The following is a 21,248-nucleotide window of genomic DNA, read 5'->3' as shown; positions in this document are numbered from 1 at the left end:
ATATATATTTCTGTTCTAAAAATGCAACCAAATCTATTTGGTAATTTATATGATTTGCGCCGAGAAATCAGCTAATCGCGAGCCGGAATGAAAAAATGTGTGCGTTGTTTGCAATCTTTACACTCAGCATCTCGCTTTCTCTCTTTTCGTCGAACGAATATATTTTTATTTTGTTTCAAATGCAAAAATTTTTAAAGATTTCAAAAACGCAATAAACCTTGAAATCTATTGCGCAAGCAATTGGCCGGTTCGACATACATTAACATTTGCTCGAGCAAATGTTAATGTATGTTATCGTGACTAGAAATTTTTTCTCTAAAAAAATAAATGAATATAAATTAACTTTCTAACCAGATCTTCCACATGACGATCTGATATTTGGCTTTTCGAAGAGATTGAGTTTTCAAAAACGAAAAATTATGCATGAATTATGGAGAAGCGGATATTCGTAGATATTCATGAACGCCATTGAATCGGCAGGAATGCCGTTAGTCGCATATCACGAAGAACAGTTAAATTGCAACCGCATTGACCGCTCGTTTCCAATGTCCCCAATATTCTTCCTTGCGGCGAGTACATCGAACGGATTGCAATATAGATGTCAGATTCCAACGTAGCAAATAGGTTCTGATAACGTCGCAACACGATTTGACGAATCGGCGAGGAGAAGGGAGAGAATAGTGATATCTTGAAAAAATATTAATTGATATTGACATTGCATCAGTGACATCCAAGACAGCCAAGGCTTCAAAATTCAAGAAAGCATACCGGTGAGATGAGTTACCTAAAATCGATCGGCACCGCCGTCGTTTACATCAGCTTAATTTTAGCTGTGATCACATTCATACCCGGTTTACCACCAGAGACAGAATTCGTGGAGTACAGGTATTACGACGCAATCGAGAAGAAAACAAAATTTATTTGAATCATGGCTGATCATTACGATTTCCATTGATCTTGATTCTTTGATCCTTGCAGCATAACTCCACCACGTCAATTAGATCTCAAGATAGGCCCAAAAAATCGGCTGAACGGCATTCAGAAGCTGTTCACTGGCGAAATTCATGCCCCAGAGAGTTTTGATTCCTATAACGGACAGCTCTACACTGGTATCCACGGTGGTTATGTTCTCAGGATCGAGGAAGATCGCATTGTGCCGATTGTCAAGTTCGGAGAGAAATGTGGTAAAGTTATATAGATTTTGCAGTGATCATACATTTTTTCCTACGAAGTGCTTGTTTTAGTAGCTGTCTCTTAAATTTATTTATTTTTTTCTCAAAACTTAATTTTATCCTTCATTTTAATAATAATAAGTCTATTTTTTATTGTTGCACTTTCTGAACTAATACACAGCACAGTAAATTAAACAAATGAAATTAAACAAATATATATGTTTGTTTCATTTCAGCTTATTATATCTGTTTAGAGTGCAGCAATAAAAAACAGATAAGATACCTTTTAAGATTAAGGAAAATTTTTTTCTTTTTTAATTAGCATTTCAATGTCTAATCACACTAACAAATGTAACTGAAATTTAATTTTATGCGAAGATATTAGTCCAAACAGCAAAGTCATAATAACAGTTTCAATAATTAAATTTTTATTTAATTTTCTTACTTTCTTGTCTTTTTACAGTTCTTATCCAGTTTTTTGTTTTATATCACTCGAGAATAAAAATTAACGAACTTTGAAAAAAACAAAAAATACATAACAGGAAATATAATTGTCAATAAAACAAATTTTGGTTGCAAAGGAGAAAAAAACAAAAGGTAAAAAACAAGAAATAAGAAACAAAGAACACATTGTAGAATAGATTTATTTCAGATATATTGTGCAAAAAAAAAATTTTATATAACATTGAAATGATTTTATATAACATTGTAATTTTTCTACATTTATCAATGAATGAACTTAAAGACTCGTACTTGAATAAAGAAGTAAAATAAAATAATCATCGATCGATAAAAGTTTTTTTAATTAAAAATTTGTTGTTTTGTTGACGCATTAGATTAGATAAGAAAATATATATAGATAATATATATATAGATAAGAAAATATCAAGACTGAGTATGATTTTAGTAACGTTCTCATATACATTGACAGTATTGAAAATTTATACTAACATTAATAGATAACATATCTATTAATGTATATAATAGATAATATTAATATATAACATTTATAGATAAATGTTCAGTACTGTCAGTATGTTAAACAAAATTTTATTAATATCAAGTGGCATTTAACATTAAAAATTTTTTTAGGAACGATAAATGCTCAAAAAGGAGCTTACAAGAAGGAGCTTTATTAGAAATAAATCTCACAAGTGTTGATTTTTTTCAAATAACGCGTAAATTTTTTTTATTTTCTGCATTTTGATTTACGATACCAAAAGATGATACAAAAATTTAATTGACATTGATATGACTTTTCTAAGAAATTCTCAAGGTCAAATAAAGAATCACTACTTTACATATCTTTATAAATTATTATTTATCTTTAGAAACCTTTGTCCGAAACATTTTTGAAGAAAATACATTATTTATCTCCAAAGTATTTAAATATTATTATTACTTTACATATCTTTAAAAACTATTATTTACATTATTTACATATTTTTAAAAAGAACTTTTGTCCGAAATATTTTTGAAGAAAATGCGTTATTTATCTCTCTGAAGTATTTTATCCCATTATTAAAATCTTAAGCCATTGCATGAGCTATAATTAATATTGAGCAGTTATTTTTTGCAAAAAATCATTTTTTATTATCTTGAATTTGTTATCAAAATCCAAAGAATAAAAAAAATCGGTGTGTGATACTTGAAAAAAGTTACTTGTCATGTGATATATTTCGTTAAATTGTATAGGTCATGTGATATATTTCGTTAAACTGTATAGGTCATGTGATAAAGAATACATAATATTAAAATAACATTATACTTACAAAGCGTCTTCAGATGGTCTGGATAATATATAAACCAATATATAAACTTTGCATACATTCACTAAATATAGACTTACATTAAATGTAATTATACACATTGGTCCGTATTCAGAACGATCTTATCGCGCTAACATGCTGTAATTTACGTCACGTATACTATAGAATTTTAGAAATAAAAAACACGCTTTCATTGATAAAAATGCATTCTGAACACGGGCCATTATGTATATGTATGATATTCACTAACGTTGGCGAATTTTAGTCATATTATTAAAAAGCGCCATAATACTAACGACTCTAATTTTATACTCTATTTTTATACTCTATATAGATGATAAACCAAAATAACAAAACTGATTACATTTGAAATTAATATTTCTTAACTTTGTAAATAAAACATGATGTGCATATATGTATACGAAGTAATACAGAATTAATGAATATAAATAAAATAAATTTTAGGGTAAAATCAATACAATTAATTATATCAAAATATATAACAAAATTGATAATGTATTTTCTTATGAAATTTACAGATGGTATTTGGCAAGAACACAAATGTGGGAGACCATTAGGCTTAAAGTTTGATAAGAAAGGCAATTTATATGTAATAGATGCTTATTATGGAATTTTTCAAGTAAACGTTGCAACCGGAGAGTATAAAAATATAGTGAACATTACTAAACCAATTGATGGAAAAATTCCACGGATACCAAATAACATAGATATTGCAAAAAATGGAGACATTTACTGGACTGACAGTAACACAGATTTCGCAATTAATGATTTAGCAATGACATTTCTAACAAATCCATCAGGAAGGTAATAAAAAAAGATATAAATTCTAAAATCAGTTTTATATTATAAATATATGCCCACATATTATATATATTTATATACATAAGTTAATTGTATTAATTACAGACTTATACATTATAATGCAGCTAAGAAGGAAAACGAAGTATTGATACGAAATCTTGCATTCGCAAATGGTATTGTATTAAGTGATGACGAAAGTTTCGTACTTACAGTAGAAACACTAAAGAATCGTCTTATAAAATATAATTTGAAAGGATCAAAGGCAGGGCAGCACGAGATTTTCATTGATGGATTACCGGGTATACCGGATAATATTCACAGCGATAATCACGGTGGTTTCCTTCTTTCTTTGATTATTGCTGATAACCCTGATTATCCTCAGATTTTTCAATCTCTCACACCACATCCCTATTTGAGAAAAATGTTACTACGGTTGACAATGATGATGGAATTGCCATTTAAACTATTAAATAACATTTATCCTAATTCCTGTACTGAGAGAATTTTACATGCAATCGGATCATATCAAGGCATAGATTTTTTAAGTAATCCAAATGAGAAAAGTTTAGTGTTAAGAATAGATGCATCTGGTAATATTATTGAAATCATTACTGCAGACGATGGTTCAGCTTTTCGTATAAGTTCAGCTTATATACACAACGGCTTTTTGTGGTTGGGCTCTCCATTTCAAAACTATCTCGGCAGAGTCCCGTTGAAACAAGCTTTTCCTGATTTAGCTGATAGTGCAAAACAATCTTCTCACACAAGAAATGAAAAGCAATCGCCGAATGTCGCTGCTTCTAATGTAAAGACAGAAAGAGCAAAACGAAATGCGGATTCTACGACAGTAAAACCGATCGAGTTGAACAAAGCTTCCCAGACAATGCCAACTGCTGCTCCCACAACCACTACATCTAAGCCAAAAACCACTGCTACGCCAAAACCAATTCCTAAAACGGATAAACCTACGACTACAGCTAGCAATGTGAAATCATCGGAAATTAAATCATCTACAAATACCGAAGCCAAAAAGGACAATGCAAAAACAGTTGATGCGAAATTAAATTCCCCAAAGTCCGAAAAGAGCAGTAAAAAAGAGGACACTGCAAAGATACAATTCGAAAAGAAAGTAAAAGTAGAGCAGAATGCTTCTGTAAAACAAACAAAGCAAAAATCACAATCCGAGAAAGTTAAACGGGAAACAAATCGTCCGAAAGACGACCTGTAATTAAAAAAGTAAATAAACTATGATATATTTGTGATACCACCAACACTTGTTGAACGGTACACTCCATATTTTTCAGACATTCCATTAAAAGAGGAAAACAGATTTAGAATATATAGATTAACGATTTCTCATCTCTTTGTTTTTGTGTTTATATCATCCATGTTATTATATTCGAATATATGCGTTATATGAATATACGTATACAAGTTACGTATATACGAATTATGTGATCCATTATTATAGGTACTATGATTGCAAAAAAAGTTTTACAAAAAATAAATTGATCAAAATAATCAAGATCATTGGAATTTATAAGAACTTAAAATTAAGAGAAAATCTTTGAAAGATAATTTATTTAATTAAATTAAGTTTGATTTTTTTAACTAATTTCCTTTAAAAATTTTTCATATATTGATTTTTATTTTTTTATATAAAATTACATTCCTAATTATACTTTTAATGATGGATAATTTGTATATTCCATAGATAAGAATGCGAAAAATATACTAGAGAAATCTATCAGCTTTATTACAGTGACTAAAAAATGAAGATAAAAATTTAGAGAAAGTTGTATGTTGGTGACTATAATGTATATATAGAAGTTGAAAGAATTTTTGCAAATTTTATTATACGTTTTCCATTCATATAGTATATGTACTAATTTTTATATCCTAATTATATCTAAAAATCGATATGATATGAAAAGAATTTGGTACACTTTTTTTTTCGCAATCTTAATTATTATTTTAGATTGAACACCTCACTTTATCTGTATTGTTTAAATATACAGTTTAAATATACAAGATGTATATCAAAATACAGGATATCTATCATGGAACAAGTAGGAATAAATTCCGATCGGAATTATTCACTTATTCCTTAGATTTCTATTATGTTTTTTAGGGAAAACGGAATAATTCCGATATGTTCCATGATAGATGCCCTGTATTTTGATAAAGTAATTAGTTAACAGCACAAATATTTTCTTTAAAGAAAACAAATATCTATATCCCGTCAAAATATTGAAATTATTTTGCATTTATGTTTGTAAAATAATTTTCTATAAGTCTTTTTATATATTTTTTATAATACGAATAATATTTATATAATTGTAACTATATCATAATGGTATGGACATTAAAATATAATTTACGCAAATTTCAACAAGTGAGAAAAAACATACTAAAACAAATGCTAGAGATAATTAAAGGGCTGATATAAGTGTTTTTGTTAAGTTGATCGATGTTGATTATAAATAATAACTTTGTTATATGGTGTTAGGTTCGAGATGTAAGGTAATTATAAGAATTGTACAGTTTGGCAATTATAAAAATAAAATCGTCTTTTTCGATAGTTATCACTTTTGTAAATATCTAAAACTTTCCAAAAGCGCTTCACCCATTTATTTCCACATCGAAATGTCTAGGAAAAAGATTCAACATTAGTTTTGTATTTCCGAATGTCACTTTTTTTTTATTAAATCAGATATTCACTCTAGAACTATTACTTTTAACTATTTCGAAGCTTTAAAAGAATTCGAATTTTCGAAATTAACTTCGAACTATAGAAGATAAAGATACCTTTGAAGATTCAAAAAAGTTTATTTCGAAGCCTTCGAAATAAATCACCCTAGTTCACACTGTTCTTTATAAGAAAACACACAAAATTGTGAAAATAAATTTTATTAAATTTTTATTTAAAAATCTTAAGTACACAATACATGCATTCTCTCTCTTGTATAACCAATTAAAAAATATATCATTCTGAAAGTTTATTATCAAAGTCAAACATTCACAGATCAAGCCGTTTCACTACAATCGTGGGCAACAATGATTTCATTTTGTCAATCATGAACATTTCTGTCCTCCATAAAACAGTTGGTTGTTTGACAAAATGCCAATATCCATTTCTCCTACGTACTGCCCATTTTTGCGCGTTTGCTAAAGATTTTTTATACGCTAGAACTTGCTTATCCTTTAGCTTTATCCAAGGTTCGTGTACTGTAGCTAGACCTAATTTGACTAATTCCTCACCAATCTCTAATGAATCCTATTTGTAAAAATGATGCATGAACACAGAGTATAAATATTCAATGTTGGGTGCTTTCCAACAAGAGACAAATGACACAGTATAACATAAATAAATCATTACATCTTTAAAAAATTAAAAATAAAATTGAGGGCTAAGGAGAGCATGACAATTGAAGCGTTAATAAAATTAATTAATAAAATTAATATCTTTATTCAATTTATTTGATTGAATGTTTCAAATCTTATCTATTTTCATCTTGTTGCCAATGTTAACAAAGATGAAATGATCACTGTTATGTTATGTCTCTCTTGGAAAGAACTAGAACATTCTGTTTTTCTTACTTGATCCTTCTGTGGCATCGCAACTACGCACTCCAAATACTCCTTCTCTTTGACTACAGGCACAAATGTGACGAGTTTTTCATTGAGCACAGTTTGCAACCAACTTACACCTACAAGATTGATCCACAATTTAAAAATAGTTATGGATTTTGTGTTCAACTCAATATCTACCGTTGCCTGTAATGTTAACGCCACCGATTTTGACAGGCAAGTAAGTCTTGCTGTTTAAATGGAGAAAAGGCAGTAAAGGTCGATGATCGACCATTAGCAGAATCCTAGTGGAGCTTGGTTCCACACGCCGTACAGTACCTTGAAGAGGGACTCGTGATTGCAAGAAATGCAATGGGACATCAGACGGTTTTGTGAACTTGGCGAACTGGAAAGCAACGAGAGAGAGTCAATCGTGAGATCTGTGGAGGCAGACAGATGATTAGTTGGACTCACAGGTCTAATTTTGTACAGAGCTGCAAATAGGCTGACACTGGCAATTCCATAAGTAATAAGCTGAAAAAAAGAAAGATAAGTAGCAAGTACAAAATGTAAACCAATACTAAATATAAAAGTAAAACTAAATATAATAGTAAAATTATTAGTAGTATTATAATTACTCAATATTATAATTACAATAATATAAATGTTATATAACACATGTTGTACGTAACAATTAGATTACGTAGGAAATTATAATTAATAATTCTTAATACATACGATTATATATAGGTCATTTGTATATTTATTTTCTTTGAAAATCTAGGAGCATACTTAATTATTTACTAACATTTATATACAATTCTTTTAAACACACAGCTTTACAAATATTTTTTTAAAATTCAAGTATATACAAGAATCACTTAATAATTTTTGTATATTTGTTATTTGTATATTTGTTGTAAAGTGATGGAAAATTAATATACTTGTAAAAAAATACATACTATATATAAAATACGTATACAAGTATTACTTGTTTCAAGTACTTAAAAAATTCATGTATCTAATGCAAATCTATCATAAGTTCATCATAAGCATTAAATTTATTTAAAATATATTTAAAATATATTTCTAAAAATTTATTTAAAATATATATCTAAATTCTAATACGTTTAATGTTTCAGATTAAGATTAGTAAATTAAGACAAATTTAATTTGCTTATTATAAAAGTCTTCTTGGATCAATTTTACATTAGTTTTCAAAAGAAAATTAATTCTTGTTTAATAATTGTTTTGAATACATAATAAAGTTTTTTAAATTCATAAAATATACATACACTTATATATATATATATATATATATATATATATATATATATATATATATCTTAAAATAATCAAGATATTCTTTATTAAAAGTAACCATTTCTTGAAAGGAGAAAATAAATTAGATATTTTTAATGAATAAATATTTTTCTATGTGTGTTACTGTTAATTTGTGTTCTGTACTTCTGTGCGGAAATCGCGTGGCAAACGTAGCAAACGTGGCAAAGGTTAGGAAAACATCGCGTACCTTTCCTGGTTCCTTCTCGTCCTCCATAAACATCTGCAATCGTTCGAAGATCGAAGGGGCATCCTTGCGCGCCATCATCCACGCAATCCTGAACAAAGACGTGCAAGGATATTCGTTCGTGCACGATCAGCTGACTCGATGCACAATGATTGTTCGACTATTTGTTATGTCCTCACAATTCTTCTTCTCGCAATTCACGCTCGGTATCCTTTCGACTACAGAAACATAATGCTTGTAACGTGCAATTTTCATCATAATAATTTCCTTAATTTTTTCTAATACCTTTTTCTAATACCCGACTGTCTGTCGTTGATCTTGCGTGATTATTTTTAACTGCTTTCCATTTACACTAATCTCACATAATTCTTATTTGTGATGTCATAACTCAATTGAATGCACATCCCTTTTCATTCTCACAAGTGAGATACAATTGAATTTTTACCTACAGTCTGTACAAACTGGAGAGATCGTATTCTTTATTCCTTTATTGAGTCTTGTTAACTCACATTAAAAATAAGGTTATAAACTATGTTGTTATGTGATTACTTCATCAAAATAAGCAAGTAGTGACATCATAATCTGAATATAAAATAATCACATAACTTTAGACTCAGTATCACTTGTGAAAATGGAAAGCAATTGATGTTCGATTAGTTATCAAATTTCCCAGTCAATTTATGCGAGATCCGCACTTTTCAGCTGCACCTTATCGTCTGAAACGATCACGAAATGTAAAAGATGCATCCTGAAAACCATTGGAGGCCAGTGTATTGCCGGCATTCCGGCACCGAAGTATCGAATAGAAAGGAAGAAAGACTAAAAAAAAAAGAAAGAAAACAAAAAAAGCACAGTTGAGATGAACAGTTCTGAAGGAATTCAGACACGAAGGAATTACAAACACAGTGATTGCTTGCTAAATTGATGAAATTTTCCTCTCGAATATAAACGATATAATTATCTTAGTTTATCAGAAATCCATACAGGATTCTCTTTTAAAAAGAAGAAGAATCATCAATTTAAGCTTAAATTATTTCATTCTTTAAATTTAAACAATTTTATTATATATTGTAATTACATATGCATTTAATATGCTAAGAACGGATTTCTTTCTAAAAATTGCTTTCACAAAAAGACGTATTTAATATTAGGGATGTTAGAGATATTAGGAAAATCTTGACATTGAAAATCATTTTTACTTTTTCGTAAATCGTCCCAGCAAACGAGAATGAATTGAAATGAATTTAAATTTTCAGAAATATTGATTCATGAATATTAAAATGAATACTTTTTAATCCTGAATGCATTTTTATTCATTTATAGGAATTGCATGGAGCATATCTCTATAATATATAGCATATATTTTTTTGTATAAAAGTTTTAAAATAATAATTATAGAATTTCATTTAATTACTGCTTTAATTTATTTAAACTTTTATATGTATAACAATTTTTTTATATGGAATCCAATTCATTTTTATAGATTTAAAATATGGATTTGGATGGATTGAAAATTTTCTATTTATTTTAATCCATTTCCTTTGCTGGGGAGACGCATGTTTATAAAGAGAAGAAATGATTATTTAAATCGTAAAATACGAAACTTGAATGATTTATGAATATTTCTGAATCTTCCTACTTGACAAAACTGTATTTTAGGCTAGATGAAAAGAAAACTTTAGAATGTGTGTGGTCTTTTCCACGAAGATTTTCCGGAACCACGGAAGATTTTCATAACAAAGAGAATGGAATATAATGATTCATGTAAGAAATTCGAAGCGGAAAATGATTTTGTGATGACAATTTGATGATTATTTATGACCAACTTGATTATGATCGACACAGATACAATCGATTTACTGGAGGCTTCTGTGAAAACATCGTAGGAATAGAGTCGGATGTATAAAGACGAGGAAACGGACACTCAAGTTAAACTTACGAAGCTTATTTCTGCTTGATGACATGCTCAGCTATCTGTTGTCAATCAGGTCGAACAACGACATCTCTCGCTTTCGTTATCGCGTTTTTTAATCTTCGATGTACAAAGCGAGTCTGCTTCTCGCCGATATAAATAGCTAAGTTGGGCGACGCCAAAGAAGCTGTCAGCAACTTCAGAATGTTTTCCAAGGGAAGAATCACTTGTTTTGCAACACAAGTGACTAGGGTCAACGAACTAGTAAGCCACAATGGCGTTTGTCACGGAAGGAACGGCTGCGTTACTAACTAAAAAGGAAATATGCTATAAAAATTCTTTCCCATTAAATGAAAACGGATTAAAATGGAAATTTTATTTATCCGAATGTGTATTTTAAAAATGCAAGATGTTAGGCAAGCAAAAATATTGAAAATTTGCTTGTGAAGAGCAATTTTGGCAATTGGCTAAATTGCCAAAATTTATTTATATATTAACTATATAATAAATCTTTCTATTCGTAAGTGATCTGATAATGTTTCATTCATAATATTAGGTGTAGTAAAAAGAAATCCATTATTTTTCCATTCAATTTCATGCAAAAATAATAGTTTCTTTTTACTACATCTAATATGTTGTGCAACAAAACGCGGAATTGAAATATCTTATATCATCGGGCTGATTGTTATGATAGAAAAACATTAAGTGGTATGCTACGGTACGAAGAAGAAGATAAAAAGAAATATCAACTTTTTCAACATACATATTGGACATAATGTAGTGCATTAGAAGACAGTTAATATAATAAAGAATTATTTTACTTGAAAATTTCTATTGTACTTTTTCCAATTATTTTATTTTATTTAAAATTTATTTATTTTTATTTTATTTAAAAAAAAAGCTTCTATTATAAAAAACTGTTAGTAAGAAATTAGAATAACCAATTTTATATAATATTCATATTTATAATCAACAATATATTTACTAACCATTGATGTTTTGAGAAAAAGTTTATTAACTTATTAATGCAATTGTTTATCATTATTTTATTTTTTATTACATATTTTTATTAATTTACATTTACATTTACAACTTATTAATATAATGGTTTATAATTATTTCATTTTTTATTACATATTTTTATTTACATTTATATTTAATTTTCATTTTATTAATTTAATTTACATTTAATTTATCAATGTTTACTTTATCAATGTTATATTTGAATATTGCGCTACTATTTAAGACCCAAATTTGATTGGCTAGCTGATTGCTTCGAATTGCTGTTACGCACGTCGACTCGTCTGTCTTCTTCCACCATGGACGTCAGCTCGACAGCTCGTCATCAGCTGTGGGAGACGTCCTTGATTACTACATCGCGCGGTCGACCACCACGCAAGGCGGTGGAGGCATAACGTTCCGGATGTCGAGCGCGAACATGTTCCGGGACGGCCAGTATCTGGAAGTGATTAAGGTACCGCGTGCAACAGCTGTCAACAGCTGGTTGTCAAGTGCGCCGCGCGCCCGCGCGCGCATGAACGCGCCTGTCAAACATCTGTTGCGAAAACCGGGCGATATGGAGTGATTTTCTTCTTATCTCCTTTTCTCCAAACCGTCGAAAAATATCTCCTTCAATAAGTGAATGATAGAACGTACGATTTACGTTTTGAACGGTCGAAAGTAGTAAATGGTGTTATGATATGGAGTGATTTTTCTCTCGTCTCCTTTTCTTCAAATCATCGAGGAATATCTCCTTCAATAAGTGAATAATAAAACGTACGGTTTATCCTTTGAACGATCGAAGATAGGAGATAGTGTCATGACAATTCGCTCGTTTTAATCATCGCGAGTTAGCGGAACGTTTCTCATTAATAATTTTCTGGAACGAACATGCAGCGATTTATAGAGCTTATTGCTTATATCGTATCGCAACGTGTCCGCAGGCCTCGGACGATTGCCTGGCGACTGCCGTGGTCACCGTGCAGGAAAAAACGGTAGAAATCAAGAATCAGAAGGTCATCACGAACAAGTGGCTGCAAGTCGAGGACTGGGCGGCTCTCTATAAGATATTGGAGCGAGCGGTTCTGCGAAACGGCCGTCAGGATGATGAATCGCATCGCGAAGGACGGGGATGCGAATGGAGAAAGTCGACTCGTCAGTTGGAAGTCACGTAAGAATGCAATTGTCGTTCGAGAATTTTTGATTGACTTTTTTTTAGTGAATTGATTAGATCAATTAAGGCCTGATTCCAGCAAAAAATGTAAGATTAATTTTAATTTAAATTACTTACTGTTTATTTTTTCTAATGCTTAATGAATATTCACAAATTAATTTTGAAAAAGAGAACAGAATTAAAAGTTATAGAAAGATTTAAAAAAGACAACTATAATAATGTTATGAATTTAAGTTAAGTAATTTTTTAAGTTAGAGAAATCAGGTTACTTTTTTAAGAAAAAAATAAAGTATAATTAATAAATTAAATACGTATGCTTCGTGATTTACTTACTCTCTAGTAATTAATTAAAAATAATATAAAACAAAACAATTCAATAGTTCATACTTATCTTCCCCAGGTTCAAAAGTTTCAACTCTAATTTCTTTCCCCAGACAAATAAAATCCTATATTTTATCGACGATTAATTTATTGAGAGATGACCTATATTGACTTTTGATTGATTATGGAATAGGATTATTAATTTCTTTTATTGTTTGGCACGTGGAAAAAAGATAGAGACAACAGTGAATTAAAAACTCATTGGAAACAATTCTGCCAGTTGAATAAATCATTAATTAAGTTAATCAAAATTCAATCTTATATTCAGGATGTATCTCATTGGAATAAAATTTTTATAACAGTTTAATATTAAAAATAGGTATGCATTTCTTAAAAGTCAAATAAATTGAGTTTGTTACATATAAAAACAATATTCTGTAAAATTAAAACGAATCGTTTCTATCGCTATATATTCTATCGCAATCAGAAATATATACGAATGTGTATATAATAATAATAATAATAATAATAATAATAATAACTCGCTAATTTCGTTTAACAGATACACTTTCGAACATCCAGAAAACGCAAGTGGCATGCCGTCTTTGCCCACGATCAAGGTACACGTGTCACCAGCCCGGAAGAAACCGGTGAAGCGAGAGGGTGACGAAATCTCGAAGAAGAGTAAAGTGAAAATGAAGAACGACGCAATGAAACGAACGAAAGAAGAAAAATCTCCCATTCAAACATTGACAAAAACCGATCGATTAAAGAAGACACCGAAGAAATCGACGCAGACTATCCCGAAAAAGACTGAGACTCCGAGCGCTAGCGTGAAGGAGCAGAAAGACTTGAAGAGGAAAAAGTGTTCGACATATACGCTCTTCGAAGATTTAGAGAACGCGCCGTTGGAAGAATACATCCCGGATGCGCCGAAGACAAAGAAATCGTGTCCGTTCAAATACGTTCCCAGCCAGAAAAGCGCATTGGAGAATATGCGATCAACTTTGAACGAATACACGCCGACTCTGTGCGAAGGCAAAAGCCTCATCGCAGAAAACGTGAGTTACGTGCCGAACTCCGTTAACAAAGTGGAAATGAATTACGAGATTTACGAACCAAGCGCTACCACAGAGATACCCAACAGCGTTTTTGAAGAGTATGTGCCTAATTCCAAGGGTCTCAACCCCTCTATAGAAGAGTATGAGCCTGATTTCAAATTCCCGAGTAAATTGATGAAGTTCGACGATAGTTATGTGCCCTCGAGCGTACGACGAAGCGTATCAAATGATTCGAAAAAAACTTCGAGCAAACAGGAGAAGTCGAAGCTGCAGAAACTAGAAGCTCATCGAAAGGGGGTAGTAGATAAGAAAAAGATGAATCTTTTTTCGTGAGATACACACACGTGTGAAGTGCTCAAACGTGGTTATAAGCGACTAAAGAAAGTTTTGCAAGGAGAGAAAATAGATTTTGGTACGACTGACGTCTGTAAAAAGTATAGTTTATCTTAATTCGATATATAAGACTATATATATTACATTATTGTATAGTGATATCCGTAATAAAATACCTATTCTTGCTAAGTATAATGATATCGATGAATTGATTATTAACAAATGTCGTTTACAATAGCTTGGAACTTGGCGCGAATAGCTGTCTTATTTCCATGCTATAAAATTGGTTATTCTACTTCCGAAATGCCAATTTCCTAATGTCTCTTGTATCAATCTTGTGCATAGATACATAGAGCCACTTAACGGTCGTCTTCGGCCTCGCTTGGAGGATCTTCGACCAAATTCTTTATAGGTTCGTATTTATTTCCCGCCATTTCTTCCTTAGATTCTTCTTTGGATTCTTCCTTGGATTTCATTTCAGAGTTATCTTGATTGAGTTCCTCTTCGTCGTCAGTATCATCATCGGCACCTGGATGAACGGAAACCTTATGCGTCGGACTGCCCATTGTCTGCATGATTCCCGGTTTCTGCCACATCTTTTGCGACTCCTGAAAATGACGAAGAAATATAATTATTATAATAAAAAAACAATATATGTAAATCAATTTACAAGTAGAAATTACTTTCATTCCGCTGACTTTCTCCATGTAATAATCGTAAACAAATTTAGCCATGTGCGGCATATCCTCGATTTCCATCGGGACAGTTGAGGACACAGCATCGTTCGGTCGCTCGGTGGGATAGAGTTCCTGTGGTAATAATTGTAGTTTCAACGGTCTCTGCATCAATTGGTTGAACGCTGGTGTCAATTCGAAACAGTTCTTGAAGAGGGACACGCGAGCGAAGACATAGAGACCGAGACGAGCACGAGACATTGCTACTACTAAACGCCTAGCGTCCCTCAGATGACCAACTGCGCGCGTCTTAACCAGAGAGAGCAAAATATAATCGTTTTGCTGACCCTGGTACTTGTCGACAGTTGTTACTTTATTCGGCCGGCCTATCAGAGGATTGTTTGCGCACCGAATGTTTATTACATCCCTTATTAGATGCTTCTGTCCGTTATACGTAGTCAGGATACTGATCTTGTCCGCCGGATACCCTAGCAGGCGCATGTACATGAACACCGCGACGCAATATTCGGCTTCAGCGAGATTCTGATAGAAGTAGGCACTAGGCTCACTCTCGCCAACGCCGTTGAAGTCTTCGACGTTCACTAGTTGGAAATCGTATAGGAAACCGGCGTTTGCTACCAGATATTCAGGACTTCGTTCTACGTGCGCCAAATTACCCAGTTTCTTATACCTCCAATTGTAGAGATTGCAAATGCTAGGTCTGGCGCGACCTTGGCCGTCGAGATCGACGGTGGGTACGCCCAATCTTACGAATCTCGCGAATAGTGATTGTTCCATATTCGAGTATTTCTGAAAGGCCATGTTCTTGATGACCGGTGGCAGCTGATGATGGTCCCCGATCATTATCCAACGTTTTAGACGATTATATCCATCTTGAGGATTTTGTAATAACAATGGTATGAAAGTTTCTATTTCCAAAATCTGCGCGGACTCCTCCATGAGGATATTGTCGTATTTGAAACCCATGTCGACAAGTTCACGACGTTTAAGCGCTGCATGCGTACAGGTCATAGCAATTACTTTGGCCTCCTTCACGAGTAAATATTTCGATCTGTCGAGACCCGATCGCAGTAATTCAAAAGCGCGAAACTCATCTAATTGCGTGAATATCCTCTCAATGTATCTGCATAGAAATATATCGATATAAAAAGCAGTTATGATTATCCATCTTATAAAGTGTTGTATTTACAATGCTAGAAATCCTTCCAAAATCTCGGAGAAAATATTGACCAATCACATTGATTAAATAGCCAAATTGTTCAAATATTATTTATTAATTTTTTTTCGTCCAAGATTTCAAAACGATTTCTAACATCACTGGGCTTAAGAGTTTAATATACGTTTTTTACCTAAAACAACTGCACGCAATCTTGAGGTCTTCCTCGTACGAATTTCGTTTGAAAAGTGGTTGCGGGGCATTGTCGAAGAACTTGTGGAAAGGGAACTCCTCATCAATTATGGAAGATAAATCAGATTTCTCACTTGTGTGCTGTCTTTGTTTGACTCTGGCCTGAAATCGGTTCCATCTCGTGGACACTTGATACATAAAGAAGTAACCCGCCGTTTCGCATGTATACGCGACATCGCCTTTTACATTCAAAGATTCCTGAAAAAAGAAATACATTGTAACGACTTGACATAATCAAACAATACTGATAATTTAAGAGATAAATACCTGTAATCTTTGAACTTCCAAGAGCAAATCTAAACGTTTGGCAAGAACGTAATTGACTCTACCATAGCGACTGAAATCCTTTTCCGTCTCCAAAGCCTCCTCTCCGTGACCGAGACGCAGCAGATGCCGTTCGTCGATATCGAGGGCCATTATCTTCTCGAACAATTGATTAAGCGCTTGATTGGAATGTGTTACGATCAGCGTCCTTTGATAGGGAAAATTGTGATATAGATTCGAGATAATCTGTACAGCGACATCCGTTTTGCCGGTACCAGGCGGACCGACGACCAGCGTCAGACCTGGCTGCATTCCAGCTCGTATAGCTTCGACTTGCGTTGGCGTAAAAGGAATCTGATTTCTGCAACGTAGCAATATATTCCTTCTCCGTTCAAAAAATAACACGTGCTATTAATGCACTATAACACAAAATGAATACTAACTTTTTCGGTTCGTTCGCTCTGTATGGCCCTCTACTGGGCGGCACGTGTGGTTTAACTATAATAACCTTCTTCATCGGATCATTGTTGTGCTTTGCAAGGACATCTTCGAAAATTAACTGGAATGGCCGCACCAGATTTCCTTCGTCCTCCGGGTTCGTTTTGATCTCGTACTGAGGAAAACTGGCTCGTAGATGATCGATATCGAGAAACGTATCGTTGAAGTCTATCGTTGCAATTTCATCTGGCATTCTATTATATCAAATATTTTTTAATGTTCAATTATAAAGATTATGGATTTAATATATTTTTTTTAGATTATTACGAATGTAAATTGTGCAAACTATTACAGAAATGCAAAAATGTTAATTTATTTTTCAAACAAATAATCAAGATAAATAATTATTGCTTGGAAGATACTGACGGAATAACTGCAGAAAGGTATAATTACAGAAGAATGTATCTACTAAATTATAGAAGGAATATATCTATTAAAATCTCAGACAGATTTGTTCATCCGTTTATAATCGATGCCGTTTCAAGCAATCAAACAAGAAATACACCATCAGCTTTATTATTATGTATAGAGATAGATAATAGATAGAGATTACCTAGAATAGCATGCTGCACCTGGATCGCCGTATCCGAGGATTATGTCGTGCAACCAATCGGGCACAACGCATTCAGTATTCATGAGCTCCCTTATAGTCTCTAACACAGCTTTGAAGTTGTTCTCCTTAGGTTTACGCCTCATTATGATATTAAATCCCTCGTATACGTCTTCGCCACCATGACTAGCGTTGTCCATATCGATTCGATATTGATTACAATCTAGCCACACTCTATAAGTGCGCGAATCGCCCGGCAAAATCGGCCTCGGTTCAGGGCCATCCTCTATCACTCTGCCATTCGAGTCGAGCATACCTTCGACTTCGCATCCTCGCACCGTCGTTAGACCCACTTGTGGCACGAAGGGGAGTTTATGACTGTATTTAGTGCCTGCGATAATACGACAATTACCTGAGAATTTTGATCTATATTATTATTATACGAGGCTATTACAATAAAAAAAATTTATTGTTGGAATAAAATCGTTATTGTTACTGCGTACGAAAGCGACTAAATTTCGCTGACATAATCATCATTTGATTATAATAAAACGTGTTTTATTGATAATAAAATGGAAAAACCTTTGTTTTTCTGAACGAGACAATTTATCTTTGCAAATACATTTTGCAATCACACTAGTTTTTTTGTAATAAGATAATTAATTATTATAGCAAATCATTAATTAATATTACAAATTATTAACATATTATGTATGTCAGCATATTTTTCTTTAGGTAATTGATTTTTATTTATAAAACAGTTTTAAATTACTCTTTTTAATATCCATCTTATCTTACCGATAGGATTCGGCGGCTTAACTGTGATAAGAAAGCACACGTCGTGCTTACGAAGATTTTCCCATTCGGATTTAATTTCCTTACGAACGCTAAGATTTATGGTCACATCGGCACGAACTCTTGATGGTCTGTTCTCGCCGACATTAGGTTTAGCCACCTCGACCACCGCAAATTGCGTAATAGGTTGTGCCATTCTAGCCCATCCACCAAAGTAGACACCACCGTCCTCTGCCCGCCTACAAGCGAAGAAAGAAGAAATATTATCACTTTTACTTTCGCGAGAAGAGAAGGTAACACGTTGATTTAACATACCAAGGACTCAGTCTGCTTACGGCATCCTCAATGTCTTGTCGTATCTCGTCTGCAAACAACGACTAATATTTAACGACTGATATATGTATTTAATCATAAATTAGATACGACAATGAAAAATGTCATTTTTTTTACTTTTTTATACGTACATGTAGATTCTAAACGGAATAAATTGAAGTTTCGTAGAAGATAATCATGCAACGTAAGGAACTGCAAGTTCAATTTTGGCAAAGCCAGACAGCCCTCGCCAGAAAAATATTCAGTCGGGACGATGCTCTCGTTCCATATGATATCCTCGGTTGGATAAAGGGGCATCTCATTCAGCTCTTCAAGCTGCGATGGCCTACGCTCGTGTCGCGATATCTGAAATTAAAATGCATGCTCTCTGAATTCAGATTGGCTGGATAAAATCTCTCGCGGTCTCTCAATATTTCTCTTTTTTTACACCCACCAGCAATTCACGTAAAAAGTCTATATCCAGGCGATACCAATTCTCATCTTTTTCTCGCTCCGTGGGCGGTACTAAATTCAAGTAACTCGCGATAGATCTCAATTTTTCTTGAACTAAAAAAAAAAAAAAAAATTATTCGCAATTCAACGAAGCTAGTGCTTCACATGGTTTTACATCAATATAATTATTCTCTTCTAATAAATTATCTTGCAATATTTTCAAAATTAATACTTTACATATTTTTTAGGATACTCTTATTAAATGCAAAACTTACCTGAGTGAACCAAAATGTTTATATAAAGCATCTCTGATGTCGACACTGGCTACATTGGCCAATGCGAAGCTTCTTAGATCCGGAAATTTCGCAAAAACTGCATTCTGTAGAGTAATAAAAGTTAATAATATTAATCTCAAGATTTCAAGCATTTATTGTATATAATATCCATGCATCAGTATTAATGATGCAACTAATAGGATTAATCATAATTAAAATTCTTGTTTTATGATAGTAAATCAACAATTGATTTGCGAAAATCATATAACTTGGTAAAATATATACATGATATAAAAATCAGGAATTTGCTTATTATTTTACATATTTAAAATTATTCAGCGCATATACAAATCATTTTTTAAATAGTGATCGAAATTCTTATGTACCTGTAAAGACGTAATTTTAGTGTAATGCAACTCCGTCATGTCGTGATCCGTCAAGGGATTGCCAGTCTCCTCGCTGATCTCGAAACGGGCATAGAACTTGAGCATTTCTAAAAGCTATAATTAAAAGCGAAGTGAAGATAATCAAGCTTTATATAGGAGGGAGCTAATTAAATCTTCGTTTGGTTTAATTTGTTTTCTCCCTTTCAATAAACTATATTATTGCTAAAATTAAATATTAATGCCGTGAAATGCTTAATAAAGTTTATCAATAGTTCTGATTAAAAAAATTTAATTTTCCTAGTTTATATTTTAGTTTATAATTAAATCAAATTTTTGTCTAAAAGACTTATTATTTCTTCAACTTTATCGGATTAGTTTAGGTTATTGTTCGTACTCGATTTGCTCGACCTGGTACGATCGAGCGTACATTATGGGACAGCTTTTCTTATATTTCGTGAGCACAAGAAGAAAAAAAGTAATGCTTCCTTTATCCCCAAGAAAACAATCTGTTGGACCATTAATTCAAATTGGACCTGCCTTAGTGAATAAAAAATCCATAACAATAAGGATAAGATAAGTTACGAGAAGAGTATGGTTTTCTTTTCATGGAGACACATGGCTATGCCTATATGCGATAAAACCAGAATCAACAGAATCGTTGCATTTATAATCGTACTTTGACGTCATAGTCGACGAAAGGACCGGCTGTAGATATATTAACCGTTTTTCTCGTGAAACGGAAAGGTTTCCTCCTCTTCTATCCTTCAGAGAAATTAAAATTTTTTTGTCGAGGAATGAATGTTTATTTCCCATACATTTCATTCAGAATTTAAAAAAATTTTGATGATGATTTTTAATCATCTTTTTAAAATTTGTAACTCTATAAAAAAATTCAGACTATATATTTGCTTCATATTTTTAAGAAGGTGGTTTAAGACTATCTAAGAAGTT

General features: G+C 32.3%; 4 protein-coding genes across 4 annotated transcripts in view; 2 read left to right on the top strand and 2 right to left on the bottom strand.

Annotated features, from left to right (window-relative positions):
* Positions 1 to 775: 775 nt before the first annotated feature.
* LOC105618349 (adipocyte plasma membrane-associated protein-like) lies at positions 776 to 4,991 on the top strand. Its single transcript, XM_012199891.1, has 4 exons — positions 776 to 885; positions 979 to 1,184; positions 3,481 to 3,766; positions 3,869 to 4,991. The coding sequence occupies exons 1-4, from the start codon at positions 776 to 778 to the stop codon at positions 4,989 to 4,991; spliced, it is 1,725 nt and encodes a 574-aa protein (XP_012055281.1).
* Positions 4,992 to 6,782: 1,791 nt separating this feature from the next.
* On the bottom strand, positions 6,783 to 8,939 carry LOC105618348. Its single transcript, XM_012199890.1, has 5 exons — positions 8,865 to 8,939; positions 7,808 to 7,867; positions 7,535 to 7,739; positions 7,364 to 7,473; positions 6,783 to 7,040 (listed from the first exon to the last, which is right to left on the bottom strand). The coding sequence occupies exons 1-5, from the start codon at positions 8,937 to 8,939 to the stop codon at positions 6,783 to 6,785; spliced, it is 708 nt and encodes a 235-aa protein (XP_012055280.1).
* A 3,272-nt stretch (positions 8,940 to 12,211) lies between these two features.
* LOC105618347 lies at positions 12,212 to 14,661 on the top strand. Its single transcript, XM_012199889.1, has 3 exons — positions 12,212 to 12,247; positions 12,717 to 12,943; positions 13,830 to 14,661. Exons 1-3 carry the CDS (start codon positions 12,212 to 12,214, stop codon positions 14,659 to 14,661), a joined length of 1,095 nt encoding a protein of 364 aa, XP_012055279.1.
* Positions 14,662 to 15,020: 359 nt separating this feature from the next.
* Positions 15,021 to 21,248, bottom strand: part of LOC105618345 (intron-binding protein aquarius) — a 23,733-nt gene continuing 17,505 nt past the window's right edge. The window contains exons 4-15 of the mRNA XM_012199888.1: positions 20,298 to 20,411; positions 19,912 to 20,015; positions 19,638 to 19,749; positions 19,336 to 19,549; positions 19,187 to 19,235; positions 18,875 to 19,110; positions 18,080 to 18,467; positions 17,472 to 17,720; positions 17,032 to 17,389; positions 16,706 to 16,962; positions 15,345 to 16,479; positions 15,021 to 15,269 (exon numbers count right to left, since the gene is read on the bottom strand). Coding sequence (XP_012055278.1) covers positions 15,021 to 15,269; positions 15,345 to 16,479; positions 16,706 to 16,962; positions 17,032 to 17,389; positions 17,472 to 17,720; positions 18,080 to 18,467; positions 18,875 to 19,110; positions 19,187 to 19,235; positions 19,336 to 19,549; positions 19,638 to 19,749; positions 19,912 to 20,015; positions 20,298 to 20,411 — 3,465 coding nt within the window. The remainder of the gene's footprint in view (positions 15,270 to 15,344; positions 16,480 to 16,705; positions 16,963 to 17,031; positions 17,390 to 17,471; positions 17,721 to 18,079; positions 18,468 to 18,874; positions 19,111 to 19,186; positions 19,236 to 19,335; positions 19,550 to 19,637; positions 19,750 to 19,911; positions 20,016 to 20,297; positions 20,412 to 21,248) is intronic.

Source organism: Atta cephalotes (genome assembly GCF_000143395.1).
Source record: "Atta cephalotes unplaced genomic scaffold scaffold00016, whole genome shotgun sequence".
Taxonomy (NCBI): domain Eukaryota; kingdom Metazoa; phylum Arthropoda; class Insecta; order Hymenoptera; family Formicidae; genus Atta; species Atta cephalotes.
Note: the sequence above shows the minus strand (reverse complement) of the source record. Positions and strands in the feature narration are given on the sequence as shown.

Bases quoted from the DNA above. Each gene is read 5' to 3' on its own strand.
- LOC105618347 (XM_012199889.1), top strand. From the start codon at position 12,212: ATGTTCCGGGACGGCCAGTATCTGGAAGTGATTAAG. The intron at 12,248-12,716 runs GTACCGCGTGCA...ACGTGTCCGCAG, and splicing joins AGTATCTGGAAGTGATTAAG to GCCTCGGACGATTGCCTGGC. The intron at 12,944-13,829 runs GTAAGAATGCAA...TTCGTTTAACAG, and splicing joins ACTCGTCAGTTGGAAGTCAC to ATACACTTTCGAACATCCAG.
- LOC105618348 (XM_012199890.1), bottom strand. From the start codon at position 8,939: ATGGCGCGCAAGGATGCCCCTTCGATCTTCGAACGATTGCAGATGTTT. The intron at 7,740-7,807 runs GTGAGTCCAACT...GTTGCTTTCCAG, and splicing joins CTCTGTACAAAATTAGACCT to TTCGCCAAGTTCACAAAACC. The intron at 7,041-7,363 runs GTAAGAAAAACA...TTTTACAAATAG, and splicing joins CGATGCCACAGAAGGATCAA to GATTCATTAGAGATTGGTGA.
- LOC105618349 (XM_012199891.1), top strand. From the start codon at position 776: ATGAGTTACCTAAAATCGATCGGCACCGCCGTCGTTTACATCAGCTTA. The intron at 886-978 runs GTATTACGACGC...TGATCCTTGCAG, and splicing joins ACAGAATTCGTGGAGTACAG to CATAACTCCACCACGTCAAT. The intron at 1,185-3,480 runs GTAAAGTTATAT...TGAAATTTACAG, and splicing joins CAAGTTCGGAGAGAAATGTG to ATGGTATTTGGCAAGAACAC.